General features: G+C 36.0%; 2 protein-coding genes across 2 annotated transcripts in view; both read left to right on the forward strand.

Annotated features, from left to right (window-relative positions):
* The first annotated feature begins 1,647 nt into the window (after nucleotides 1–1,647).
* On the forward strand, nucleotides 1,648–22,181 carry LOC107589665 (tyrosine-protein kinase receptor TYRO3-like). The gene is made up of 19 exons (XM_016278167.1): nucleotides 1,648–1,858; nucleotides 3,256–3,439; nucleotides 7,662–7,762; nucleotides 7,871–8,041; nucleotides 10,675–10,749; nucleotides 10,994–11,109; nucleotides 11,733–11,913; nucleotides 13,816–13,958; nucleotides 14,536–14,674; nucleotides 14,879–15,005; nucleotides 15,313–15,407; nucleotides 15,509–15,604; nucleotides 16,207–16,287; nucleotides 16,402–16,494; nucleotides 16,593–16,714; nucleotides 16,789–16,898; nucleotides 17,053–17,212; nucleotides 17,570–17,706; nucleotides 21,357–22,181. The coding sequence occupies exons 1-19, from the start codon at nucleotides 1,801–1,803 to the stop codon at nucleotides 21,775–21,777; spliced, it is 2,610 nt and encodes an 869-aa protein (XP_016133653.1). The 5' UTR covers nucleotides 1,648–1,800; the 3' UTR covers nucleotides 21,778–22,181.
* The window catches only part of LOC107589666 (MAX gene-associated protein-like), a 24,082-nt gene continuing 19,216 nt past the window's right edge, over nucleotides 17,782–22,647 (forward strand). Inside the window, exon 1 of the mRNA XM_016278168.1 lies at nucleotides 17,782–17,794. The gene's annotated coding sequence lies outside the window, so the exon portion shown is untranslated. The remainder of the gene's footprint in view (nucleotides 17,795–22,647) is intronic.

Below are 22,647 nucleotides of genomic sequence, written 5' to 3' on the forward strand. Positions count from 1 at the left end.
TTGGAGGGGAACTTCCTATTACAGTGCGCGGAGTCACGCTTCACGTCTCCGGCCCACCGGGAGAACGACAGACAGTGCTGCGTTTGACCACTAGAGGCCGCTCAGCGTACTGACCCAGTGCACCTTGAGAGGGAACTTACTAAGAATATAGCAATAGATAAGGGGTTCAGTCCGGTTTTAAGGTGCATGCAAGGGGGTTTGCAGGTCATAAGAGGAATGGCTGAATGAAAAATGAACGAATAAACAAAAACTGAAAATGTAAATAAGTGAATTAATAAATAAGACATTAAACATGTAGAAAAAGTATGTAAAAGCAAGAGACTGTAAGGCATTATTCTCTGTTAAAGTACTTTGACATTTTTTCCCTAGTTTAAAAAAAAAAATATATATATATATATATACACTTTCTTTGTGTTTTATAATTTACTTTTTATTTTATTTTTATTTGCAAAATAACAATCAAGTGAAATAATCCAGAATGACTGGCTGTTTGTTTTTGTTTTGTTATTTAAGTTAAATTTATTCTGGAATTAATATTACTCTTCAGCCATAATCTCTTCTCTTTTTTTTCTTTCAAATCAGCAGAATATAGAATGACTTAATAGATCCAGACAAAATGATTTCCATGTCAGTTGACCATAATCAACCACCACTGTACACGCATGTCGGACAGGATTGTTACATTGTTACACTGTTCATTGGAGAAAAAAGTAATGCAAATCATTTTGAATTAAAAATGTCTCTCTTCACATTTATAATTTTTTTTTATTTAGGTTTTATATTTACATTTTATTTATTTTTTTATTTGTAAAATATAATGGACCATTTATTTATTTATTTAGCCATTACTACAATATGAAATAATAAAACAATATAAAAAGAGCCAGTATAAAAGCTCATTATTTAATTTGGCAAAAGCATTTTTGTAATATAATATATATGAAAATATGCATTTAGCTTCAAAAGTTTGAAAACTCTTGCATAATTGTGTAAATGAGAATCTATTATTTTAATATTATTATTATATTTTTTAAATATATTGAAATATTTATTTGTGTTGCCTTTACTATAATATATACAATTATATAATAAAAAACGGAATAAAAGCCAATTATTTAATTTGGCAAAAGCATGCTGTCTTTATAATATAACATACATTTAAAAAAAAAAAACTTTTTAGCTTCAAAACGTTTGTAAATGACTTTCTGAGGTTTGTGGTGGTGTGAAGTGTAGTTGCGTCACGTGACACACTTATTCACGCCTCTCAGACTCAGATGTTTCCTACAGTGTTTGTCGAAATCGAGCTGCTCGACTTGAACGATGATCACCGCGCTCTCACGAGCTCGTATTGGACTTATCAAAACAATGAGCAAAATGCCACTTTTATCGGTTTAATCACGGAAACTTGATTAAATAAATGCAAGAGGGTGATTTTGAAGTTGAAACTCCGGTGAAGTCTATGAATACAATGGAATTTACCAACACCAAGTTAATTCATTAATCACTGCTGTTCAAACTTTATTTCCTGAGGTGAAGGAGATAACTCAGCTCTTTAACAGAAGATGTTATAATGGGGGTTTCTCTTTGTATCCTGCTCTTTTTACTACACTTCAATGTCGGTTTAATCACGGAAACTTGATTAAATAAATGCAAGAGGGTGATTTTGAAGTTGAAACTCCGGTGAAGTCTATGAATACAATGGGATTTACCAACACCAAGTTAATTCATTAATCACTGCTGTTCAAACTTTATTTCCTGAGGTGAAGGAGATAACTCAGCTCTTTAACAGAAGATGTTATAATGGGGGTTTCTCTTTGTATCCTGCTCTTTTTACTACACTTCAATGAGGGAATTCATGGTAAGTTTGTTTTAATAATCAGAGTTTGTGAACGCAGTGTTTCTTTAAACTCATCAGTGCTGATGTGGATGCTGTGTTTCACGATAAACATCGGTGTAAGTGTAAATATACGGGACATTTATTATGAACACAAGCAGACATTTCTTATAACCCTCTTTTATAACCTTTCACATAATAATTTCTCATTTTGAATGAAATGCTAAGGATTGACTGGATGTCATTACAGATTAAAAACGAATGGAGCCTGGACGAATTTAAACCAATTCAGCATATCTTGTGTTGTTTTTTTGTTACTGTGGTCGAGTTTGATTTTTTTTTTTTTTTTTTTTTAAACGTACATTCATACATGCATACATAAGTACATAAAATATTGTTTTAATATTTTAACCATTGTATTGTGGTGAAGGCATTTGAAAACGTGTTTCAAAAAGAGACTTTTGTGTTTAAATTAGAGGCACACTTTTGTTATGTATCATTATTTAACCAAATAAACATTTCTAGTGTTATTAAAATAATTTTGCTTAAACGGCTATTTAGAGCCTCTATTCTGTCACAGCTGATTGAATCAGTGTCATTTGTGATAGATAGATAGATAGATAGATGTAGAGTTATATCAGGTCACTGTAGTTTCCTGGGAAGAATGTGATCTTTGATGCAGATGTTTTGGCCAGCTGTGGTGTTGTCACAGTGGAGATCTTTCAGATATCTGCAGCATGCATGAAGACTGCTGTTCACAGTCAGAACGTGCACACTGACAGAGATGCCAGAAATGGTCCCAACAAAATAGAAAAGGGCACAAAAGCCTCTTGAAGGAAATATGAAGCTTCTTTCCAAATTTTTAAGGCATAGATTACGTTTGCACATGTCTTGCTCTGCTATTCTATGTCTTTTTTTGTGATTTACTTGACATTTAAAGGCAGGAAGCCACCAAGAAAGCCAATGAGTTTGTTTCTTCATCAGAACAGATTTGCAGAAAATTAGAATGACATAACTTGCTCAGTGAATGGGTGCCGTCAGAATGAGAGTCCAAACAGCTGATAAAAACATCACAATAATCCACCAGTTAACGTTTTGTGAAGCGAAAAAGCTGTGTATTTGTAATGAACAAATCCATCATTAAGGTGTTTTTAACTCGAAACCATTGCTTCCGGATACAATTCCGGTCTATCCATAATATTGCTGTCTTTTGGGTGAACTATGTAATAGATATAGATAGATAAAATAGATGATAAATAGAGAGTTTAATTATGTAATGAAATTCATATGTATTACACAGTTTACAAGGAATATAACATTTTGATCATGAAATGATCAGCATATCAGGTATGTCCAAATGTCTTGATATTACTTTGGTTGTAAGTTTGCTTTAGAAACATGTCACACTGCGTTTCCTCCAGGGCTACGGTTCACCAAAAACCCTTCCAACCAAACGGTGACTCAGGGTAACATGGCCCGTCTGGGTTGTGCCTTTGAGGGTTTGAGTGAGCCAGAGATCATCTGGATGAAGGATGGAGAGAAGATCTACAGCAGTGATCAGATGTACATCACACTAGATGCACATCACTGGGAGACCTTTTACAGGTAGGAAAATATGAACCTGGAACTGGAAATCCTGGATGTTCTTCAGCATAGATGTTTTTCAGTGATCAGAAATGGAACGTAACTGGTTGAAACTGTTTTCAGGCAAGAACTGAGACATCAGACTGTATGAAGGGGATGTTGAAACTGATTAGAAGATATTGTCATATGATTTGTCAAATCTCGGTTTTGACAGTCAAGGTTGTTTTCTTAGACAAGCGCCACTATTACTACTGTTTCTCAAACTAAATCTTTGTCTTTTACACTTTTTGCCTAAAAGGGAGTCTGTCCAGTTGTCATGAGACTGTGGCCTTGAGATCACGACCCTGTGTCTGTATCTGTATCATTTTTTGTATTATCACTGTGTGGGCGTCTGTATGGTAAAAGGCACCAAGAATGATGAAAACATTTTAGCAAGGACTTTTTTGTCCAGATGCTTGATACTGTAGCAATTAACTTTGACCTTCAAAGTTATACGGGATTATTTTTCAATCTTTTGTAAGTTAGTTCTTGAGCACAATATGAAAATGCTTCATTTGCCTTATGGAGTAACTCTTGTGTGCATTGGTTATGTAGATTGAGTATATTATGTATTTGTGAACAAACAGTCTGTCTGGATACTCTGCCAGGCTCTTGTTTTTCAATTCCTATATGTCCAGCTCAGGGTTCAGTTTGTCAGGATAGTTTATGATACACTACCATTTAAAAGTGTAGGGTCAGTAAGATTTTTTTAAAGGAGTCATATGACGCAATTTCAATTTTTCCTTTCTCTTTGGAGTGTTACAAGCTCTTGGTGCATAAAGAAGATCTGTAAAGTTGCAAAGACTAAAGTCTCAAATCCAAAGAGATATTCTTTATAAAAGTTAAGAGTCAGCCACAAAGTAGATGCAATGAGGAATCATTGGTTAATATTTATTTACAACAGAACAGCACAACCCAGATGTTCGAATTTGTGCAACGCATTTTATGAACGACAGTTTTGTGAACCTAAGAGAGTAGCCTACAAAAAAATGGGTCAATTCCGACTTTGCTATGACAATCTGGTGCTTGTATTGAATCAGCTACTGTAAGTATGTTTTCTTAATAGTTTAAGTATTTGCTAATGACTGTTCAAATGCGGAGTTTTGCGCCGTGTAGAGTATTGCGTCGTGTGTGTGTGCTTGAGAGAGAGACAGGGTCACATCACAGTGGAATCAACTTTCTTAATCGCAGCTTGTGTACTGCAAATACATACGAGCATCATCACTGTGGCTGTCACGTGACTCTGTTCCCCTTTCGGGTTTGAACTGATGGTAAAACTAAGGACATTATGTACCGTCTTTACATTTATGTTGAAAGCTGAAGCTCGCAATTATGGAAAGGGGCGCTACATTTTCCGCGTGCTTGTGGTGTTCGGTCAATCACAATGCACTGGGTCAGTTGGCCAATCAGAGCAGACTGTGCTTGTAGAAAACGACATGTTTGGGAGAGGCGGGGCATAGAGGAACTGCAATAATGTACAGTATTTGAAAAATAATGTGTTTTTTGGTGTAACATATTCTGTTACACCAAATGCACAAAATAATGATCTTTAAAATAGCATCATATGACCCCTTTAATACGTTTATTCAGCAATCAAGATCAAAAAGTGACAGTAAAGACATTTAAAATTGATAAGATTTCTACTTAAAATTAATGCTGTTCCTTCAACTTTTTAAAAATGTATAATGGTTTCCACAAAAACTGTATGCAGCACAACTGTGTTTTTACCATTGAGCACCAAAATCAGCATATTAGAATGATGTCTGAAGGATCATGTGACACTGAAGACTGAAGTAATGATGCTGAAGTTATCTTTTGCATTAAGATACATTTAGCTTTTGCATCACGGAAATGAATTACATTTCCAAATATATTAAAATAGAAAACAATTATTTTAAATTGTAATAATATTTCACTATATTGCTGTTGCACTATATTACTAAATATATTGTAGAAACTAAATTTTCTGTAAAGTTGCTTTGCAACGATTTGTATCGTGAAAAGCTCTATTCAAATAAACTTGAATTGAGTTGTTTTACTGTATACAAATAAATGCATCCATAAAAGACATTTAAACAAATCTTATTAACCCCAAACTTTAAATGGTAGAACAGTGATCTTTTAAAACTACAAGAAATGCCACATGAAGACCACGTTAAATAAATACAGATAGACCATATAAATCAAAATAATGCTCACAAACAATGTGTTACGCTATAGCAAGATCATTTTGAACTTTCCATCGAATATCTTTGCAGGCAGGTAAATGTAAACCCTTCTGATTGGAATGTAGGCAGAAGACAAGGAGTAATGCAGATGGACATTAGTAACATGAGCTTGCTTTGCTGAACGCTGTCAGGGCTGATAATCCCTTGCACATGGTGTGACGCAGTCCAGTTTCCCGTTTCCTAGATACTGATTTAGTCCAGTCTTAGACGAAACAAAATTTGCTGTTGAAAGTGTTGTCTGCTGTAATATTAGGCTAAAGAAGATAACAAACGGTGAAGAGAGAAACTGTCTTAGTGAATTACAGAAGTCGCGTTTTCTTTCTGAACGCCACACTGACAGCATAACCTATAAATATCTAGTTTCCCGTGGTGGGTGTCATAGCTGTAAACAAATGTATACTTCATGTGTTTCTTTTATGTGAATGCAAGTTATGCCGTCGTTTGCGCAACTGACCTTTGTCTACATAAATCTCAGCACTCTTAGACTGACTGTCTGTCTAGTTGTAAAACTTTGAGATGGATGTGGCATTATTCATGATCATTATTAGACAAAGTTGTGGCATTTGCTACTTTTCTAAGTCACTATCAACCCAAGTCACGTTTATTTATATAGCACTTTATACAGTACAGATTGTATCAAAGCAGCTTCAGTACAATAAACAAGAAAATAACAGTGTTAATAATGTAGAGTTCTATATACAGTAGTGTCGTTGCACTTTGGGTGTCACGAGATCTAGACCTTTCCCGATCCTGTACCCCCTCTCTCTCCCACTTTGACAATACTGTCCTATCCTAACCACTGTTGCCAACTCTCGCAAGATAAATAAGCAACCGCAGCTGTAAAAACAAGCCCAAAACAAGCCTAATATTTTTTTGATGATTTATTATTATCAATTATGTATTACCAATATTGAGCCTGCAACATATTAAACTGAAACCACTCTTTTATCTGAAAAGCAAAAACAGAAGTTATTTTACAAAAATCAGCAAACTGCAACTAAGTGGGAACAAAACTCATCTCCAATCACCTGTGAGCAGAATAGGATTGGAGAGATGGAAAAAGAGAAAAACACAGCTTCAAAGGGGAGCTGTGACATAGCCACATATTTATAGCCTACTAAAATATAGGCTATTCGAACCAAATGTATATCTTAGTATTAGTATAGGACTACTTGTTTTTTATTACAGCACGTGATAATTAATACATTACAAAAGCATTGTAAAAATTAAAAATTAGGCTAAAAGAAAGTCATCCCACTCCTCTACTTCTATCATCGCTTGGATTACAGTGTCACGCGCCTTCTTTTTGAATGTGATTTTCTCCAATTAGGGGGAGAAGGAGTGGAACATTTGGCAAATTATGGTGCAGCACTTATATTATTGCACTGGTTGACTATTAACTGTGAGCAGACAGTGTGTCAATCAATGCATTGGAGAATACAGCGAACATAAATAAAGAAACGAAGTTGCTTGTCAGATTTCCCTAACAAGCAACCATATTTTATAAATTAAGCCCAAAAAAAAAGCGACCAGGGATTTTTTTAACGCAACTTTACAAAAAAAGAAGCCCAAAGTCGCGTATAATACGCAGACTTGGCAAATCTGATCCTAACAAAAGGCAAAAATGGCAAAAGTAAATATATATATATATATATATATATATATATATATATATAGCAGAGTTCTTTATTTATGAAACAAATACAATTTCAGTTGTAAAGCAGCTCAACAAGGACAATAGTGTCATTATTCAGTTCAATTTAGTTTTGATTCAATTTAGTGTTGATTCGATTTAGTTTGGTAACAGTGTGAATGTTGCAAATGTTTTATGCACTTGTGCTCAAGTCACAATTGGTCGGTAAATGTTATTTTGGTTTACATCGACATAAGGGCATGTAAATGACACAAATGTCATTTGAGGTTTATTTGACCCTTTATTTCAAGAGTGTCTGTTCTGAGTGTTTCTTTATTTTTAGTGTTAAATCCGTGCAGCAACAAGATGCCGGGAAGTATTGGTGTGAGGTTGAATATTATGGAAGGATCATTTCCTCAGAGCCTGCTTGGATTACAGTAGAAGGTATGTCAGTTGCTGCTTCAGAATCCATCGAATGATCGAATTCTCAAATTATATCTTGTTGATTTAGTGCAAACACTACATAATTGCCGCCTCGTGATCGTATTTTAGGTGTGCCTCATTTTGTGGTGGAACCGGAGGATGTGGCTGCATTTGCAGGGGAGCCGTTCAACCTGACGTGTGCTGCATCAGGTCCTCCAGAACCTGTGGAGGTGCTGTGGTGGCTGGGAGGCAAACAGAAGGGTGCTTTCATGCCCTCCCCCTTAGTTCTCTTTGTTAAAGGTGAGACACACCAAGGGTCTGTCCCAATACACACATTTGCGGTCTTTGCTCTTGACCACTTGTCGTCTTATTTGCCCCAAATTTTCAAGTGGGTGTGAAGACTGCAAGTATGTGTAGAACTTTTTTTTTTTTACCAGATTGGACACACTTACTACATGTGTTGTAAAAATGCAAAGAATGTTTTTACAGAGGCTTATTTACACATTTTTTTACAAATATTTTGTACTATAAAATATTTTTAAAATGTGTGTTCAGTAGTAGGGGTTGGACGACTTAAGATTTTTTTTTTTAAGTCGACGTCTACTAGTTGCTGATGACGCCATTAATGAACAAATAAGCCTGAAACTTGAGCTGAGACTCGAACATTTTGTGCACTGCTATGGCATATGACACAGTACTGCCCACATGGCTATTGCTCCTATAACAGCTAATTTTTATCAGTTCTTTTGTCTTTGGGTCGTTATGTTTCTCACAGATTTCTTCTCGTTCTAAATCAGATACAGATCCCTTATGAAAATGAACCATGGTTTTACTACAAATAAAACCAAAAAACCATGCTTACTATAGTTAAACCATGGTAACCACAAATGAACCTTGGTTTTGCTACACTAACCATAGTTTAACCATGGTATTTGTAGTAAAACTGTGGTTATACAAATGGCAATCAATACACCAAAAACCATGGTTACACTTATACTAGAATAACACCATGGTTTATTTTTGGATAAAGTAGCACAGTAAAGATTACATTCATATGAATGCATTAGTGAGAGAGCGATTGCGTGTGTGAATTAATTCCTGGCAGCGTCTCTCTACTAATAGTGAAGCTGTGGGTTTTAGTTACTAAGAAATATATGCTAGAACTTTTCAGTTTCTAAGCTATTTTATTGAGAAATCACAGAACAGTGTTGACAATACATTTCAATTTCGAACATCCAGATGGTATAATCACACGTCTTGTGGAATGCTTTCAGAGCATGCATTTATTTGTCATTTTAACTGTTTGGAAATGGAGCGTAAAGGCCTGTTCACACCAAGGACGATAACTATAAAGATAACAATAAAGATATAGTTCTAAAAATCGTTCTCAATATTAAAGAAAAGCAGAGTCCACACCACAGCTTTAACGATAAAGGCGCAGAGAAATTATATCGTTGGAATCACTTTCAGAATGATTTTTTTTCCAGCAAATGAACGATAAAAACATTGACACCAAGAAATCAGAATCAATCCTGCCATAACAGGCTCAAGAATTTAAAGCGGCAGACAAGTTTATGCTTAGAATAAACAGATGATATCATCCGCTGGTGTGGACGCTAATATAGTTATTGTTATAGTTATCGTCCTTGGTGTGAACAGGCCTTAAATGTGGACTAGTTGACATCAAGCAGAGCATTAAAGTCGATTAGTCTGTGCGACTCTATTTAGTAGTCCAAATGTAACACATGATGCAATTTACAACACAAAAGGCAGACTCATCAATAAAATGTCCATCACTTCACATTTTATTACCAAATTTTATGTAAAGTCTAATTCATTTAACTTACACTAGAAAGTTTCCCTCGAAATTTCACAATCTTAGGAACACATGTTCCTGAACATAATGATTAATGGAATACACTTAGTCTCAAATACTGCTGTAAAGCGGTATTAGAGATAGTGTGGAATTAGTGGGCATTAAAGGGCACTGATCTTTGGCATTTATCAGATCTGGAACAGTTCGATGCATTCATTCCTGTCGTGTACACACACTCTCAAGTGGCTAAGACCGCAAGTATGGGTACTGGGCCCAAAAATCCTTTTGAAGCAAGTCAACTCATCAGCCAACAAGCAGCCTTTCTAGTCATGCAAGCCCTAAAATCTTCAAAAGTGTTTAGCAAGCTTACATTACAATCGCATCATAAATGCAATTGCCAATTCATAAATGTCAACATACTGTATGTTCAGACAATTTGCTCAAATCAGACTAACACTGTATTTTTTTTAGGTTAGTCCAGCTAATGCCATACATGTTATAGAGACAGCTGATCCCATTTTGATTTTGGGGTGAAATGTGACCCATTTAATATGCATTTTTGCAAGCTTATTAGATAAAGATACCAGTACCCCATGATCAGTGTTGGGGAAAGTTATTTTTAAAAGTAATGCATTACAATATTGCGTTACTCCATAAAAAAAGTAACTAATTACGTTACTTAGTTACTTTTTATGGAAAGTAATGCGTTACATTACTTTTGTGTTACTTTTTAAATCTGGACAGGGCTTGCTTGTTTGATTTTAAAATAAAAAAGTTCTATTTTTGGCAAATATAAAAGCCTTTTTTTACACCAAAAGTGAAATGAATAAGTCTCAGGCTGAAGGGAAAGTAAATTTATGTCCGTACAGTAGAATGCAGAAGAAGAAACTTCAACACAGTTACATTATTTTTATTCATTTTGAGGAACACTAAATCTGTGTTGTTGTTGTTTTTTTTGTGTGAGTGAGATGAATTAATGCATATTCATATTTATTTTAGAACTACAGTAACATCTTGTGATTTCTCTCAACATGGGGGCAGGAGAGCAATAAATTGGAAAAAAAGTAACTTGCGTTACTTATTTGAAAAAAGTAACTCAGATATTCTCTTGTAAATTAAAAAGTATTTTACTGTGAGGCTAAGAATGCTCGAGGTATCTCCGTGTCACGTACAGGCACAGTGCACATTAAAGGTGAGACATACCGCAGTAATTTTCTCTTCCAGCTTACATAACTTTTATTGCTGCAATTCAATGTAATTGAATACAGAATGCAAAATTAGTTGTTGGTCTTTATTTTGGCAGTAATCCTTCATGCATTTTAACAACTGTATTAGATGGTTAACCATACAAATAAAACCACAAAAGGCTCCCAGCGGAGACAAGACAAATATATGTTATTATAATGCTTTTCTTTACATGCGATTTTTATGTGCAGTCTGCCCTGATTACCCCCAGGATGTTAAGGTACATCATGTGTCTGATCTTAATATAACCTTAACATGGAGTCCAGGTTTCACTGGGCACTCACAGCTTTCCACCTGCACTATACAGGTAGAGTATACCAGTTACTATAGTTTTAGAGATGATTGCATGTCTTTTTCTGTTAATGTCCTCATGCTTGTCCTATTGCTGTACAGTCTTGGTCCACTCCAAAATGAAAATCGTTTATTTTTATTCAAAAACCTGTATGACTTTCCTCCTGTGTAACTCATAGCAGATGTTAGGCACTACTTTTAAGGTGCTTTTGTCCTTTTTAAAGCACCCATCCTCAATGTCTTCCATTGTCAACCCTTCTTTTAACAATGTGGTGTTTGGTTCTCGGATAACACGGTAAACTTTTTTCCCCGCTTAGATTGTGTTAGCGACCCATAAAATAGACCCTCATTACATCTGGAGTAGAGCGAGACATCTGTAAAAACAAATCATCTCACTGTTCTCTTGAGAAAACATTTTAGTGTAAAAAAACCTCACAATTGTGAGGGGAAAAAGTTAGAAATATGAGATATATATATTCAGTGGCAGAAATATAGTAAATAGTTAGCAAATGTAATTTCTTCCAGAATCCCCAGGATTCAAATCCATATGCTTAAACAAAAATGAATTTTTTTTTAGAGTTACATTTTGATTATGTGTCATAATGGGATGAGAAATATCTGTCTGTGATCCATTTGTAGGTGTCAAAGGGACCTGGAAAGAAGGTAAAACTTCCTGATGTGGATGTGATAGTTCCTCCCTTCCAGCATGTGTTTGAGGGACTCAGCAGTTACTCAAATTACAGTGTGAGAATCCGGTGTGATAATGAGGTGGGCTCTTCCCCCTTCTCTCCCTGGGTGGGCTTTCACACTCCAGAGGCAGGTATGTGAAACATTAGATTAGGTAATGACATGATGCATGCACGGTGTTACTTTCTAATGTGTTCGGAGTCAAATTAACATAAATGGCTTTGCTGTTGAAATTAAATTACAGACTTACATTCATGCATTTGGCAGACACTTTTATCCAAAGCAGCTTGTATTGTATTCAAAGTAACATTTTATCAGCTCTTGCATTCCCTGAGAATCGAACCCATGACCTTGGCATAGCTAGTTCAATGCTCTGCTGTTTGAGTTACAGAATGGTGAGGTTCCCGTGGACAAAGTTGATCAGATCTTCTGTAGTTTAAAAATTATTATTATTTTTTTATATTTCATTGGGTATAAATAGCTCTTTATGAGTGCAATGTCTATAAAAGGAGTTTTGGTGACTTGTGTAACTTTCTTGATTTTAAAATACCCCATCCCAGCTTAATATGCAGACTATAAGTAAACAATTTGAAGTCCCGCCGAAATGTGTGTAGACTATGTTGGAAAACTCAGATTCATTGGTCAGAATGGTTTAGGTTTGAAAATCATATTGACATTTTCTATGATAGTTTTTATGTTATTTGTTAATAGTTTGAATTCGATTTTATTTGTATATTTTCTGTTTTCATTTTAATCTCTTTTAAGGTTTTAGTAAATTTGTTGTGTTTTTATTAGTTTTTTTTATGTCAATAAAGTTTTTTATGTTTATTATGTTTTAGTTTTAGTTATTTTAGTACTTCAATTTAAACTAAATGAAAATGATAAATGCCCTGGCAACTAGCAAATGAAATAAAATGAAATATAAAAAAACTTAAACTTATTTTATTGCAGTTAATGAATTTTGAATATTTTCATGGTTTTAGTTTTAGTATTAGTTAACAAAATGACCCCCCATATACATATATATAAAATAAGACTTATTTTTAGGACTTATTCGATATGTGATATGACAATTAAAAATATTTTTAATTAAAAAAAATTATAATTTATTGCTAAATTACTGAATTTTTCCTTTTGCACAATATAATTTCTTTTGATTTTCATGTGAAATTTGATCTGGTCGTCCCTACACTTTGTGTCTGCATGAAGTGTGTTGAGGTACTAAGAGAGGAAGGAAGGAAGGAAATTGCGTTTGTAGAATTCAGATCCATCTCGAAGGAAGCTTATAGTTCTCTACAACATGGTTTGCTGCATACATCACTTAATTATTAGGTTTGGATCAATGAGAGCTAGTTGACTCTGACATATTTAATTATAAGCTGTGGTAGAACAGTCCTGTGTGACTAACATTTTTAACATTCCATCGGGAATAAAACCGTTAGCTGGTCTGACCAACGTTTTGGTGGGTTGGAAGTAAACAAATGGCCCAGAGAGCTGGTTCTGGCCAGATGCCTGGGGTGAGGGGGTTTGGAAGGGGAGGAGCTGGTGGATGGGTTTGAGGAGCAGAAGGGGTTTCTGAAGTTGACCCTGTTTGCATGTTTGTAAACTGCTAGCACTGGCTGCAATCCAGTAGATTCCAGGCTGAGTGGTACAATGCACCATTGTGCGTGTCCCCAATCCATTTCAATGCAATGCTGCCACATACAGCGTCCAATATGCTGCCACCTACTGGCCAAAATAGTCATTGTAACTGTTTAAATGGATTTGATTACTGCTGATTTTCCCCCCATTATTTTCCACTATAAATAAGGGTGTAGTACTCTCTTCTATCCATTTAAAATCCATTACACGGATTCCATTGGCCACCAAAAAAATAAAAAATTAGTGGAGAAAATGTGAAAATATTCCATCTGGGCCTGGCTGTGACTTATTTATTGTAATGCAGAGGCATTTGACTCATACTGTTGTCTGTACAGTGGTAACTGACCCTTTGCACTCTCCCTTTTTTTACTGTTTTCATAACTTTCTTACACAGCACCATCAGCAGCTCCAAAGAACTTTACCTTTGAACTCAGCGAGCAGCAGCTCACTCTGTCCTGGGCGGCACTGGAACAGGAGGAGCTACGTGGAAGGTTGCTGGCATATAAAGTGCAGTGGAACCAGGGAGGAGAGAGTCAGGTACGTCATTGTAAAGGAAGACATACTTATAAAGGAAATTCTGCTACACTGACTCTGCTATTGAACTGAATTGATTCAAAATTTAAGCTGGATAATGACATTATTGTCTTCTTGTAGAGTTGCTTTATAGCTAAAATGAATGATTAATTTCGCAATTGATAAACTTTGCAACATTGACAGTGTTATTGAACTGAACTAAATCAACATTGATTCCAAATTGAACTGAATAATGACACTATTGTCTTCTTTAGAGCTGCTTTAAAGCTGAAATTGAAGTCATTTCATAATTTATGAATTTTGCAGCATTAATACTGGTATTTTCCTATTTGTTACTGTGAAGCTGCTTTTAAACAATCTGTATTGTGTAAAGCTCTATATAAATTAATTAAACACGCCTGATCATATAAAGAATTACCTTATCTTGTTATTGGTAATGGGTCAAATTTGATTAGTTTATTTGATATGTAATATCACACCAGGTTTGAATGTCTAAAGTTAAGAGGTTCTCCTCTGTTGTGACATTTAAGAGCCATCCACCCTTCACTTTTATGCACAATTTGATTTTTTGTCTTTATAGGATCCCTTACTGTTTAAAGACAACGTTGCCCGTCTCTCAGGTGCTGGGCGATTCTTTAACGCCACCTTCCAGGTTGCAGCGTGCACAATGGCAGGATGTGGCCCGTGGAGTCAGCCTGTTCTTGTGATGCCCGTATCAGGTCTGTCCACTCTCATTGTCTGCTCTCCTGCCTTTTGAAATTGGGATTTCTGCAGTCACTGCAGCTTTTTTGTGACCGCATGTTCACATAATGCAGCACTCTTGAAAGATTTTCTTCTTTGTGTGGCTCATTATGCAGGAATGGCGTGGCTTCAGGCACTTTTGAGCAGAAGTGGTGTTTAAAGCTCTTGTTGTCTCGTTGCAGCCGTGCAGGCTCAGACCCTGAGGGGCCATATGTGGGTGGGGCTGCTTTTCAGCCTTCTTGTGGCCACCATGGTGGGACTCCTGTTGATTGTACTGGTACGCAACAGAGGCAAAGAGACCCAGTTTGGGTATGTTTTTACTGAATGTGCTGCTCAAAATGTAGTAACTACACATTTTGTCTGGAATAGGACTGAAATCTGGTAAACTGTGATCTGTCCTTTTACAGTTTGGATCAGCTATGCTCAACATGATTAAAAACTTGATTTAAAAAATCTATCTAAGTTGCAGTCCAGGAATTTTAAATCCATTTTCTCACTTCTAATCATCATGTGTTTGTGTGTTTTACCTTTTTAGGCAGTTTGGTTAAAATGCGTTTTGAAATTGTTATTTAAAAAAGTAATATGGGTTATTTTTTACGTTTTGGTTTGTTTGCAGGTCTGCATTTGCAGCTTCAGGAACAGATGTACCAGTTTCCTTTACAGCTGCCAGGTCCTTCAACAGGCGGTTCCCTGAGCCCCCTGAATCCACATGTAAGTGAACACGTTGCTGGCACGCATGACTGCACCATCATTGACATCCAAGAGTACATGTTTTTACAGGAAATATGAATTTCGACTCTGTTTCCCTCTAGTGGACAGTCTAGGAATCAACAGTGATTTGAAGGCCAAGTTACAGGATGTTCTCATCTCTGAAAGGCTATTAACTCTGGGAAGCATGCTTGGAAAAGGTGCATTAATGACTTGGATGTTTATTTGATTAATTATTAATGATGATTCAGTGTTGAAAACAATTTTTGCTGTTTAATAGTTTTGTGGAAGCACTGATACTTTTGTTTTCAGTGTTTTTTGATAAATGGAAAGTTCAAAAGAACTGAATGGATCTTTTGTAATATTATAAATGTCCTTACTGTCACTTTTGATCAATTTAATGCAACCTTGCTAAATAAAAGTATTAATTTCTTTAAAAAAAAAATCGTATTGACTTTTCAATGCTAGTCAATCCGTTTTCACAAAAATATAAAGCAGCACAACTGGTTTTGACATTGATAATAATAAATATTTATTGAGCAGCAAATCAGCATATTAGAACAATTACTGAAGGATCATGTGACACTGAAGAATGGAGTAATTACAGGAATAAATTACATTTTAAAATGTATTCAAATAGAAAATAGTTATTTGAAATTGCAATAATATTTCACTTTATTTCTGAGCAATATAAGAAAAACATTACTTTAATTATGTTCATTGCTGTCAAAATACTTCATATATATTCTCACACATATACATACACACACAATTTTAATAGCATCTGGGGTTTGTTTTCTAGGCGAGTTTGGCTCTGTGAGAGAAGCTTTTCTCAAATCAGAAAATAACTCTGGACAGAAGGTTGCTGTGAAAGTCCTAAAAAGTAAGTGTACTTCTAAAATTATTGGTTTAATGAGCAGTTGGATGTCTATGGCCCATGATATTGGTGTTGTCATTGTTTCTGTGCGTTGATGCATCTCTCTCTGTGCTCTTACAGCTGACATTAACTCATCCAGTGACATTGAGCAATGTCTGAAAGAAGCTGCCTATATGAAAGACTTCCATCATCCCAATGTCATTGAGCTCATTGGTTAGTGGGCACACTTTTCCTTTGCTGCTTGACCTTTGGGTTACAATCTGTTTGCTTTAGCATATGGAACAAATATGGTTGTGATTTCACTCCCGCAGGTGTGAGTCTGCACAGGCGAGCCCAGCAGAGGCTACCTATTCCTATGGTGATCCTGCCCTTCATGAAACATGGAGATCTCCACACATTTCTTCTCATGTCACGCCTCGGAAATGAACCTTTTGTATGTTTATTACCTGTCACTTCCTGAAACACACAGCTACTGTAGATGTCTGAAGTTGTCTCTTGTTTGTGTAGACTGTCTCTCAGCAAATTCTTATCCAGTTTATGCTGGATATTGCTCGAGGGATGGAGTATCTGAGCAGCAAAAACATCATCCATCGGGATTTGGCTGCTCGCAACTGCATGTGAGTTATTTGATGTGCATGTAACAGGGACACATTTTTTATCATATTTAAAGTGCATGTAAACTATCCAAATAGTTTATATTGCTAATTAACCACAAACTCTCTTGATTAGCTCAAGTGTAATATTTCTTGTCATCTGCATCCTCAATTTTAGGCTCAATGAAAACATGAGCGTGTGTGTAGCAGATTTTGGTCTCTCAAAGAAAATTTACAGCGGCGACTACTATAGACAAGGATCTGTCTCTAAGTTGCCAGTAAAGTGGATCGCTTTGGAAAGCCTGGCAGATAATGTCTACACAACACAGAGTGATGTGGTAATGAACACTGTTTGTCTGTATACGTTATTTCTTTAATATTAGTTGTTAGTATTTCATAGTTTTAGACATTTTAAAAACATTCTTCTTAAAATAGCAGAAGACTTACTATTTCATTGCTATTCTCACAACGGTTGGTTATACAATTTAGTGGTTATAATATAAATATATTTGACCACAGAATGATCAAACAAAATCTAGTATCCCAGAAAGACATGTAATATATTAAAATGACAGTTTCTGAATTAAAAAATGCTCATGGTTTCTTTACTGTGTTTACTAGTGTATATAGCCCTTGTTCATCTGGTAAAGCTTTTACTGTGCCTGGTACTAATGTTTTTTTTGTTTTGTTTTTAGTGGGCATTTGGTGTGACCATGTGGGAGATCATGACTAGAGGCCAAACACCTTATCCAGGGGTGGAGAACTCAGAAATATATGAGTATCTTATCAAAGGAGAAAGACTCAAACAGCCTCCTGACTGTCCTGCTGACATGTAAGTTTTATTAATTAATATATCATATTAGGGATGTCCCAATCAGGTTTTTTGTGCCCCTGATCCGATCAGAGTCATTTGATATTGAGTATCTGATCCGATCCGATACTTGTATATTCCTATAGGAATGTATGTTTGGTGCACACTTCAAGTATACAGAGTGTATGCAGAGTTGTGCAGAGAGTAAAATAAATATATGTATGATGTATGTATTTATGTATATATATTACAAGATACACTCTATGTATATATATGCACACACTGTATACAGACATTGGCAGATGTACTGTAAACATGTTACAATGGTAGACATTGTAAATGGACCTTGTGGTCATAATTATGAATATAGGACTATTTAATAGAAACGTCTTGTATTTTATACATATAATAAGCAGAGTAATTGCAACATAAAGTGAAGATAAGGTTAGAAAGCATGAAGCTCGCAGTGTCAGATTGCCAGTCTGTCAGTCAAATCCGAATCAAGACTCAACCCATAGCAACGACGTCTCAGATAGCAGTTAAAAGTAAACTATAAATGAGTGATTGTTACAAAAGTGTGCCTCAAATATACTGAACATGGAAGCTCAAATGTGACGAGCTAGAACAGACCTAAATTTTTCTCGCCTTTCACACACATTTGAGTGTCTTCTTTTCTTTCTAATGGCGGTAGGCAAACCCACTTAAGTTAACTCTTTCCTCGCTAAACACGGGATTTTCCGTTATTTATGAGAAAACGCTTCCCCGCCAAACACAGAATTTTCCGGGTTTCCCCAAATAGGTATAACTGCAGACCGGAGATCTCCAAAATGGGGCATGAACTCCAAAAGTGGGCAGAACCTCCAAAATGGGGTGGGTTCTCCTCGCGCAAAGACTTTCACCATTGGCTGTGGCTTCAGCCGATTGTTATTGACTTACATTTCAAAATAAAACTTTATAAATTAAACATTGTTTCTAGTTGATCTAAAATAAAATATGCTATATAAATAAATATTCTCCGTGAGAGCAGAGCCCAAAGCTCGTGGCCAGTGGTGTTCGGACCGGAGTTTGAACCTCTGCTTCATGATGTAAACGCAAATCACCAACGAGCTCTCCCGCGAGCTGTCCCAGTGCAGGGGAAAGATTTTACTCTATCGCTTTGTTCCAAGCAATGGGGGCGTCCCGGGGCACAAAAGTAGGAGGGGGTAGTGACGCTGGGTGTAACTAAAAAGGTGCCATTGTCCGGTGAGGTCCGGTTGGGGAGTTACGAAACAATCTCATATCGCATAATCTTATTAACTGTTTATCTCCTGAACTGCATCTTTCTTTACCACGCTATTCAGCGCCAATCTCGCCGTGCAGTCAATTTCACTGGTTAAGGTTAGGGTCAGGTGGTGGGGTAGGTTTAGGGGTTCGCATTTTTTGTAGCATAGTGTAGGAAATCAACACTTTAATTGACACAACCAATAAAAACTTTAGAATCAGCTAAAGGGGCGGAGTTTGGATTGGGGGAAAAAAATGCACATACGTGTCATGTGCCTGTCTGTCAATGGGAGAAAACCACACCCTATTTTGGAGCTCCCACCCCCTTTTGGAGTTCCCGCCCCCATTTGGAGATCTCCAGGTTGCAGTTATACCTTTCTCGGTTTCCGTGTTCTCGCTGTTATACGTTCGGGGGCGCTATTGTGCATCTCCTGAATGAGTCTAGAATGTGCTGATCAAAAACACATGCAAAGAAGATGCAGAAACGAGCGATCTCGTATGTATGCATATGAGAACAATGCGATCATCAACAATAAACAGTATATAAATGAAAACTGCCTAATGTTACCAAGTGAAATGGCGCTCCAGGAAGTGGCAAAGGACTGTGAAACTTTGGGGGTGTCGATGGAAGAGATCTACTGCATCTTTGCTCTGATCATCCTACTGAATATGATTCAGATGAAGTATTTGATAAAAACGTGATTTTCTCTGCTTTTTGCTCAAAATGTTGCTTCTTCTTTTTTTTATAAAACTTAACTACATTCAAGTGTTGATAAAAAAAAAGAATGCTTGAAGCTAGAATAAAATGGTTTAAAAGTAGAGGCTCTGTTCTTTATTTTGGTGTATTGCATGTTCAGATATTTATCAAACAAAATATTCTGGGGGCCATGAAATTTTAGTGAAAATCATAAAAAATGCTGGCAACTTTTTTCAAAAACGCTGGCGGGGAAAGAGTTAAAGGCGCATACCGCCTCCTACTGCACAACATCGGCATGACAGCTGATATAAAATATGGATCGTACTGAGGAGAGCCGATACCGATCAGTTTTAAAAAATGCTTGATCGGCCCCCGATCCCGATCCTTGAGATCGGCTCGGGACATCCCTATATATCATATATATTTATATATAGAGAATGTCTCTAAAAGAAAAAGTCTCTAAAAAACATTTTTGCATTTATTGGATCAAAGACTGCATCTATTTGATACAGAAATAAAGCAAAAACTGTAAAATTGTGAAATATTATTACAATTTAAAAATAACTGTTTTCTGTTTTAGTGTATTATAAATTTTAATTTATTTCTGTGATCAAAGCTGAATTTTCAGCATCATTACTCCAGTCTTCAATGTCACATGATCCTTCAGAAATCATTCTAATATACTGATTTGATGCTCAAGAAAAATGTATTATTATTTCTTATGTCATAATTTTTGTGGAAACTGTCATACATTTTTTCAGGGTTCTTTGATGAATAAAAATTTCAAAAGAGCAGCATTTATTATATTTTTTGTAACAATGTAAAAGTATCTATTTTTGATCAATTGAATGCATCGTTGCTGAATAAAAGCATTAATTTCTTTAAAAAAAACGTATGGACGGCAGACTTTTGAACGGTAGTGCATTTAATGAATGTCACAAAACTCTTTAAACCCACACTAATTTTAGATATTAATTCTGCTTGTAAAAATAACAACGGAGATTTTTGAAGTATGTTTTACAAGAAAATACTGTTTCATTTTTTCTGCTTCAAAATGTCATATTAAATCATATGTTTTACTTTTGCCGTTTCTTTATAATTGTTTTAGAAATTTACTAGCAAATTTTACACCAATTTTACACCATATGTAATATAAAAACTATTTACTCCAGTCTTCAATGTCACATGATCCTTCAGAAATCATTCTAATATACTGATTTGATGCTCAAGAAAAATGTATTATTATTTCTTATGTCATAATTTTTGTGGAAACTGTCATACATTTTTTCAGGGTTCTTTGATGAATAAAAATTTCAAAAGAGCAGCATTTATTATATTTTTTGTAACAATGTAAAAGTATCTATTTTTGATCAATTGAATGCATCGTTGCTGAATAAAAGCATTAATTTCTTTAAAAAAAACGTATTGACGGCAGACTTTTGAACGGTAGTGCATTTAATGAATGTCACAAAACTCTTTAAACCCACACTAATTTTAGATATTAATTCTGCTTGTAAAAATAACAACGGAGATTTTTGAAGTATGTTTTACAAGAAAATACTGTTTCATTTTTTCTGCTTCAAAATGTCATATTAAATCATATGTTTTACTTTTGCCGTTTCTTTATAATTGTTTTAGAAATTTACTAGCAAATTTTACACCAATTTTACACCATATGTAATATAAAAACTATTCCATCTTTTCTCACTTCCAGTTATGAAATCATGCATAGCTGTTGGTCTCCTGTCCCAAAGTGTCGTCCTAGTTTTCAACACCTTATTGACCAGTTGGAGCTCTTGTGGGCAAAGCTGAATCCAGCTCCTGTAAAAGAACCACTGCTGTATGTGAACCTGGAGGAAGAGGATGGAGAACAGGCCTCTGGGCTGGTGGCAGAGACCGGGACCCATAATAGTGAAGAGCTCTCGTGGGGGGTACCGTGGCAGTGTGCAGGTATAGAGGAAGATGAAAAGGACTGGCTAATGGTGTCATCAGGAGCTGCTCTTGCTATTGGTGGAGACTACCGGTACATCATCAACCCACATGGTAGCGGTATTGATGAAGAAAACAGGCACTCTGATGACGGCCTGTTGGAGGATATCAGGGACGAGGAAGAGGATGTTATCATTAATGTGTGATTTTTTTCCCCCATGCTTACATAATCTAGTAGTTTGCACAACTTGTCAAGACTCTTGTAAAAGAACAGTGGGTCCGTAAAAACATTCCTTCGTTGTTTTACTGGTGAAATTCCAGGAGTAATGCTTAACAGAAAGAAATGTTCTCCATGCTAACTCTAGAGGCATGACGTGTACGTACAATCAGCTGCTAATACCTTTTATAAGCATGATTTGACACCTTTATTTCAATGGTAATTACTAATAATGACTGTAGCAAAGCCATTGTTTCAACAAATGTGATGCTTAGGCTACGTTTACACGATAACGATGAAGACAAAAACTGAATTTTCCCTTGCGTTTTTAAAAATGTTCACGTATACACAACTTTTTGGGGAGTGAACTCCAAAAGTGGGCAGAACCTCCAAAATGGGGCGGGGTCTCCTCAAGCAAAGACTTTCACCATTGGCTGTGGCTTCAACCGATTGTTATTGACTTACATTTCAAAATAAAACTTTATAAATTAAACATTGTTTCTAGTTGATCTAAAATAAAATATGCTATATAAATAAATATTCTCCGTGAGAGCAGAGCCCAAAGCTCGTGGCCAGTGGTGTTTGGACTGGAGCAGCAACCTCTGCTTCATGATGTAAACGCAAATCACCAACGAGCTCTCCCGCGAGCTGTCCCAGTGCAGGGGAAAGATTTTACTCTATCGCTTTGTTCCAAGCAATGGGGGCGTCCCGGGGCACAAAAGTAGGAGGGGGTAGTGACGCTGGGTGTAACTAAAAAGGTGCCATTGTCCGTTGAGGTCCGGTTGGGGAGTTACGGAATGATCTCATATCGCATTATCTTTTTAACTGTTTATCTCCTGAACTGCAACTTTCTTTACCA

The sequence above is a fragment of the Sinocyclocheilus grahami genome, unplaced genomic scaffold (genome assembly GCF_001515645.1).
Source record: "Sinocyclocheilus grahami isolate Dianchi unplaced genomic scaffold, SAMN03320097.WGS_v1.1 scaffold118.1, whole genome shotgun sequence".
Taxonomy (NCBI): Eukaryota; Metazoa; Chordata; class Actinopteri; order Cypriniformes; family Cyprinidae; genus Sinocyclocheilus; species Sinocyclocheilus grahami.